At 49.3% G+C, this 6,778-nt stretch overlaps 1 protein-coding gene across 1 annotated transcript; it reads right to left on the bottom strand.

Moving 5' to 3' along the window:
* Positions 1–3,039: 3,039 nt before the first annotated feature.
* On the bottom strand, positions 3,040–6,264 carry LOC110893270. The gene has a single exon (XM_022140381.1). It carries the CDS (start codon positions 6,262–6,264, stop codon positions 3,040–3,042), a length of 3,225 nt encoding a protein of 1,074 aa, XP_021996073.1.
* Between the last annotated feature and the right edge of the window lie 514 nt (positions 6,265–6,778).

Raw genomic sequence — 6,778 nt, forward strand, 5'->3', positions numbered from 1 at the left:
TCTGAGGAGGATCTTTCTGGCGGAGAGGAAAGTTCTCCCGACCTTCCTCCTGTTCATCCCTCCGGTCAGAGTGACGATGAAGAAGTGGAGATACAGCTGGTTCGTAAGAGAAAGTCTGTCAGTCCTCATCCGGCTCCTGCACCTCGCAATATTCGTCAGAGGCTTCGGAGTGCTAGTGGTCAAAAACCTCCTTCTTCCAAGGCTGTTTCTGACCTTCCTCCTGCCGGGGTCAAAGGTTCTTTGTCCAAGCATTTAAAGTCCTCAAGCTTAGTGAGTGCCCCATTACTGGTAAGTTATCTCTTTTCCTCTTCTTTCTTTTTGTGTCTTTTCTGATTGTCCCTTCTTCTTGTTTCTAAGGGGAGTTCCCGGGAGCCTATAGAAATTCCAACTGGTCCTTCTCCTTCCCGCATCCGGGACAAGGCCTCTGAGGTGGGGGTAGCTCGATTTTCCTCGGCTTATGAACTTTCTTCGTTACGTGCTACTGGGACTAGCAATCCTACTTTTCAGGAGGGCCTTGCTTGTCGATCCCCCCTTGCCCCTCTGTTTGCTGATGCCATCCCTACCACTTATGTTCCCAAGTGGAAGGTAACTAGTTCTTCCGTGATAGGGACCCCTGAAGCTGCCAGGGATTTTCTGAGTCATGCTGTCCCCCCCCTCACATAAATTTGTAAATTCTGCCCTGAGGGATGATCTCTTTGAAGATCAATACAGCATGTCTTTGTGTGAAAGCTTCTTTAGGGGTGCTAGGATGCTGCAAAGGATTGACGATTTGAGGAAAGCAAACGAGGGACTCAAGGCTGAGCTTAAGGTTTCCCAGTCGGTTGTTGCTGGGCTTAGAGGCCAAGTAGTTGATGCTGAGAGGAGGCTACAAGGTGAGAAGGTGCATAATCTTCTCCCCCCTCCCTTTTTTTTATATATGCATGTGTATTCACTGATCCTTTGTTTAGGGGGCTGGTGCTATGCTTGAGAGGAAGGAGCGGGCCTGGGAGCAGGAGATGGCATCGTTGATTGCGGAGAAGGAGGAGCTTGCTGCTGAGCTGAAGCATGTGAAGGAAGTTGGCTCCGTTTCCCAGGAGCAGCTTAACACTATGTATGCAGATTACGGGATAACTTCAGATGATAACCAACGGTTGGCTGGGGAGAAGCACTGGTTGATTACTGAAGGTTTTGGGGCTTTCCTAACTGCTGTAGCTCAATCAGAAGACTTTAAAAGCGGTTTGGAGGAGGTTTATAGGGCCTATAGGGATGTTGGCTATCAGGCAGGGTTGAAGGACGGCTATGTTTATTGTGCCCAGGGCCTGGGCAGAAAAGAGACTCCTCTTTATAATTCCAAAGCGAAGAAGAGGTTGTCCAAACTGAACGAGGAGTTTGGGCGTAAAACCCCGGCCGTCCTTGCCAAGATCCTTGAGCATCCCCTGATTTCCATTGATGAATTGAAGGCCCTGTTCTCCTCCGCTGGTCCTTCGTCTCCGCCGTCCCTTTCCGGGGGTGATCCCCAGTGAATTCTGAACACTTGACAAACTTCGATATGGTTGTAATAACTCTAACTTACTTTGTGACATGTGTATGCTTCGCTTGACTTTGTTTTGGGTGGTCCTTTATGTTGGGGACCACCTTGACCGCTAATCGTATGATCTATGGTTATGTATAGCTCCTCCTTTGCTTTGTTGCCCGTTCCTTGTCTTGTTTGTTTTGTTTCTGCAGGGGCTTTTACCGGAGGATAGCTTGGTGATTCCCTGGAGACTTTCAAGCTGCCTTAGTGAGGAGCTATGTTTTCACTTTGTCTTGTTGTGTTTGTAATTTCCTATATTGTTTAGTTTTTGCCCAAGTTACTTGGGGCTTCTTTTTGCATGTATTAAATAAAGTAGATTCCCCTTCGTAGTTTTCTATATACGAGTGTGTTTGCATTATTTGTTTTTTATTGTTTGCTTTGCTAAACTGTGATTGTCTATTCGAGGCCAATCGATGGACAAGTTTATAATGTGGTATTATGTTTTTTGACTTGTTTTTGTCCGTCTTAGGTTAGCTAGACCTTTATTAGCCCCACGGGCGGGCTTTGGGCATGTCTTGAATGCCTCATACACGTGTGTTTATTTGTTCTAGTTATAGATTTAAAGGGTGTTCATAGGCACGTCTGCCCAGGTATGGTTACCCGCAGTTTTCAAAATGGGACACTTTTGTCCGTCTTTCATTGAATCTTCGGGGGATTTATACTTCCCTTCATAGACTGTTTTACAAAAGGTTTACTTTCTGGGGGGAAAGTCCCCGTACACATAGTTTTCCTACAACAAAAGTGGCCCTTGGCCATTTTCTCCTGGGGGCGTGCCCCTTACATGTGATACTTCCTGAGCTGTATCAGGTTCCAGGTCCTGGGGACCTCTTTTCCCTCTAAAGTCTCCAACTTGCACGTTCCCTTCCCGTTTGCCCATGTGACTCTATATGGGCCTTCCCAGTTGGGGCCCAACTTCCCAGTATTTTCCTGCAGACTGGCCTCATTGGCTCTAAGAACTAGGTCCCCTGGGACGAGGTTGAGCTTCTTCATCCGGGTGTTGTAGTAACTTGCCAGGAGTTTTTTGTAGTGAGCTTCCTTCACCGCTGCTATCTCCCTTCTTTCCTCCAATAGGTTCAGGTTCATTCTTAGATCCTGCTCGTTCTCCTCATCTCTCAGCTTCATCCGGGTGGTTTGGGATCCGATCTCTGCAGGGATCATGGCTTCCGTCCCGTAGGTAAGACTGAATGGGGTCTCCCCATTGCAACTTTTGGGAGTGGTTCGGTATGCCCATAACACAAATGGAAGTTCTTCCAGCCAGCCCTTCTGTTTCCTCCCAAGCCTGCCCTTCATTCCTTTGATAACGCTTTGGTTGGCTCTCTCCACCAACCCGTTACTCTGAGCATGGGTTACAGAGGTGAACACTTGTTGAATCCTCATCTGCTCGCACCACGGCTTGAAGGGTCTTCCGGCGAATTGCACCCCGTTGTCACTCACCAGTTCCTTCGGGACCCCATATCTGCACACGATATTGTCCAGCACGAACCGTCTCATTTGATCTCCGGTGATCTTCGCCAGGGTTTTCGCTTCGATCCACTTAGTGAAATAATCAATGGCCACCACCCCCCGGGGCCTTCCGGGAAAGGCCCGATTATGTCGATGGCCCATTTTTGGAATGGCCAAGATGTCGAGACCGGGACCATAGGGTGTTTATGCTGATGCGGCATTGGTGCATGTACTTGGCAGTTATCACACTTCTTGATCTCTTCAGATGCCGTCTCGTACATTCGCGGCCAGTAGAATCCTGCGTTCATTGCCCTTCTTACAACCGTTCTTGGTCCTGAGTGCATTCCACAGATTCCCTCGTGCATTTCCCTGATCACATATTCGGCCTCTTCCATGTCTATGCACTTTAGGGACGGACCCAGGTACGACCTTCGGTATAGCTCTTCCCCAATCAGTTCATATTGTAGGGCTTTGACTCTTACCTTTCTGGCCGCCCATTCCCCCTCGGGTAGGGTCCCGTCCCGGAGGAATTTAATGATCGGGGTCATCCATGTTTCTTGGGAACCTTCGATTGTGGCCACTTCCGTTACGTCCAGGGAGGGGGATGTCAGGACCTCTACTTTGACCTCCTTCGCGAGGTGGTCAAATGCTACTGAAGCTAACTTGCTGAGTGCATCAGACTTCCTGTTCCTCCCTCGAGGGATGTATTCCAGTTTGAAGGTTCTGAATGCCTTAGCTGTCTCCTTGACTTTCGCCACATACCGAGCCATGATGCTATCCTTCGTTTCATATTCCCCCTGATACTGCTTTACTACCAACTGTGAATCGGTACTGGCCTCCACGTGTTTTGCTTTCATCTTCTGTGCCAATCTCATCCCTGCCAAGAGGGCTTCATACTCGGCGGTATTGTTGGTGTTTTCGAAATCCAACCTTATAGCATACGTCAGCTCAACCCCCTCGGGGCTTATCAATGTGATGCCTGCACCGTTCCCTTCTTCACTGGATGCTCCATCCGTGAACAACTTCCAGACAGCCTCGTCTTCCCTTCTTTTTTCTTCTTCCTCCAAAGCCTCCCACCTTAGTAATTCCCTCTCTTCGTCCTCAGGCACTTCTGCTAGGAAGTCAGCCAGTATTTGCCCCTTCATGGCTGTCCTGGGCTTGAACTCCAGAGAATGTTCTCCCAATTCTACGGCCCATTTAGCCAGTCGCCCTGACTGTTCCGGTTTTCTAAGCACTTTTTGGAGGGGTTGATCAGTTACTAAGGTGACCTTATGCCTTTGGAAGTACCTTCTGAGCCTTCTAGATGCAAAAACCAGGGCCAACGCAAGCTTTTCTAAAGGCATGTACCGCTCCTCGGGCCCCTTAAGCGTTCTGCTGATGAAATATATGGGGATCTGTTTCCCCTCCCGTTCCACCATCATGACCGCGCTTATGGTCGTCTTAGAGGCAGATAGGTAAAGGAGCAGTGGGTCCCCGGGCACCGGGGTGGCTAACCTTGGGAGCTTGCAGATGTAGGTCTTCATCTCCTGAAAGGCGGTTTCGGCCTCGGTGGTCCAGTTGAATTTGCTGGACTGGAGACAGTCTTTTAACACCTTCATAAAAGGGAGGGTTTTGTCAGCCACTTTTGATAAGAAACGATTTAGCGCAATCAGCCTTCCATTTAATTGCTGGATGTCCTTCAAGGACCTGGGGGAGCGCATTTCAGCCACAGCCTGGGTCTTCTCTGGGTTTGCCTTTATCCCTCCTTTAGTTACCACCACCCCCAAGAAATTTCCTTCCTCTACCCCGAAACAGCATTTCCCGGGGTTCAGCTTCATATTTACATCCTGCATTGTGTTGAGAGTCTCAGCTATGTCGTCTATCATGGCTGCTTCTGTCAGACTCTTGATGACGATGTCGTCAACATACACCTCTAGATTTATTCCCCTTTGCTCCCTAAACAAGGTGTTCATAAACCTTTGGTATGTCGCCCCCGCATTTTTAAGACCAAAGGGCATCTTAGTATAGCAAAATGTTCCCTCATCGGTGATGAAAGCGGTCTTTTCTTCATCTTCTATTGACATCTGTATTTGGTGGTATCCCTTATAGGCATCTAGGAAGCACTTCAGCGGGTACTGGGACAGGGAGTCGACCTGGGTGTCTATCTCCGGGAGGGGGTAGCAGTCCTTGGGGCATGCTTTGTTCAAGTCTTGGAAATCGATGCACATCCTCCATCCCCCATCTTTTTTCTGAACCATAACTGGGTTGGCAACCCAGGATGGGTATTTGACTTCCCTGACTATCCCTGCCCTGAGCAGTTTGCGAGTCTCTTCACAAGCAGCCCTTCTCTTGTTTGGCCCCATGCTCCGCTTCTTTTGCCTCACTGGTTTCGCCCATGTGGAGGTGTTGAGTCGGTGTTCCGTCAGGCTTCTGGGGATTCCCGTCATGTCACCATGTTGGAACGCAAACACGTCTAGGTTATGGAGGAGCAACTCTTTCAGGGCACTCTTGCACTTGTCACTTAGGTGGCTTCCCACCTTGACCGTTTGCTCTGGGAACTTATCACAGAGGACCCATTCTTCCACTTTCTTCCCTTGGGTCTTCCCGGGTTCCTCTCCTTTGGATACTGAAGAGACCACTTCGTAGGCTGACTTAACCCATGCAAGCCCCTTTGGTGTTTGGAATACCAAAGCCCCGTGAGGAGTAGATGCTTGTGCTTGTAGGTCTCCAATCCCAGGTCTTCCCAAAATCGCGTTATACTTGGAGGGTGCCCTGACTACCGTGAAGGTTAAGTTGATTGTCCGGACCCTATCCCCTACACCAACTGTGAATGGGAGCTTGATCTTTCCCAGAGGGTGTGATACACTGTTGTTGAATCCCACCAACGGGATAGAGTCCTCCTCCAGTCTATCTCTTATATCTCTGTCGAATCTGAGGAAGCAATGTTCATATATTACCTCGACGCCGGATCCTCCGTCTACGTGTATTCTAGAAACTTTGTGTCCGGCTATTACAGCTGAGATATTCAGCGGAAGCCGTTGTACTTCGCTTTCTTCCAAGTATGGCATGAGGATGGGAGTTTTCATGCAGTTCGGAGAGCCTAGGATTCTGGCCTTAACACTTCTGGTAACATCAAATTCATTTCTTCTTCTTATCATATCAACATCTGCCCTCCCAGGCTCTCTTGCATCTCTTCCCTTACGATCCCCTCCCCCTTCCTTGATTTCCTTGACCAGGTGGGCCAGCCTTCCCGTCTTCACTGCAGCCTCTATTTCCCTCTTGAGGTACATGCAGTCATCAGTTTTATGCCCGAAGCCCTTATGAAACTCACAATATTCGTTCGGTTGTGCTTTGGGACCTGGCTTTATGGGGGGTGGCCTCGGGAAAGAATTCTTCACTCTTTCCGTGGCCAGTATCTCACTTGGAGTTTTGACAAGGGGGGTGAAGCTGTCGGAGTAAGGGAAAGGGCCTCTCCCTCGGGGTCTGTAGGGGGAGTATGAGGGCCTTGCCCTGTCATGCAACATTCTATCAAAGGGAGGCTTTCGTGAATAGGGGGTACCTTTCTCAGGTGGTCTTGTCGTTGGAGTGGCCCTTCGGGGTGTGGTGTCTGTCTCCTTAGCTTTGCTGACCGTATCCTTCCCCCGGACGAAAGCCCTGACCTCCGGAGGACGTCGGCTGGTTCTTCGGTGACGTCAAGAGATTTGATCCTGTCCATGAGATTGTCGAAGGAAGGAGGGAACTCCTCTCCCAGTTTTTCACACAGTTGTGCATGTTTCAGCCCGTTTATGAAGCTACTAATCTTCA

This window comes from Helianthus annuus, chromosome 12 (genome assembly GCF_002127325.2).
Source record: "Helianthus annuus cultivar XRQ/B chromosome 12, HanXRQr2.0-SUNRISE, whole genome shotgun sequence".
Lineage (NCBI taxonomy): Eukaryota > Viridiplantae > Streptophyta > Magnoliopsida > Asterales > Asteraceae > Helianthus > Helianthus annuus.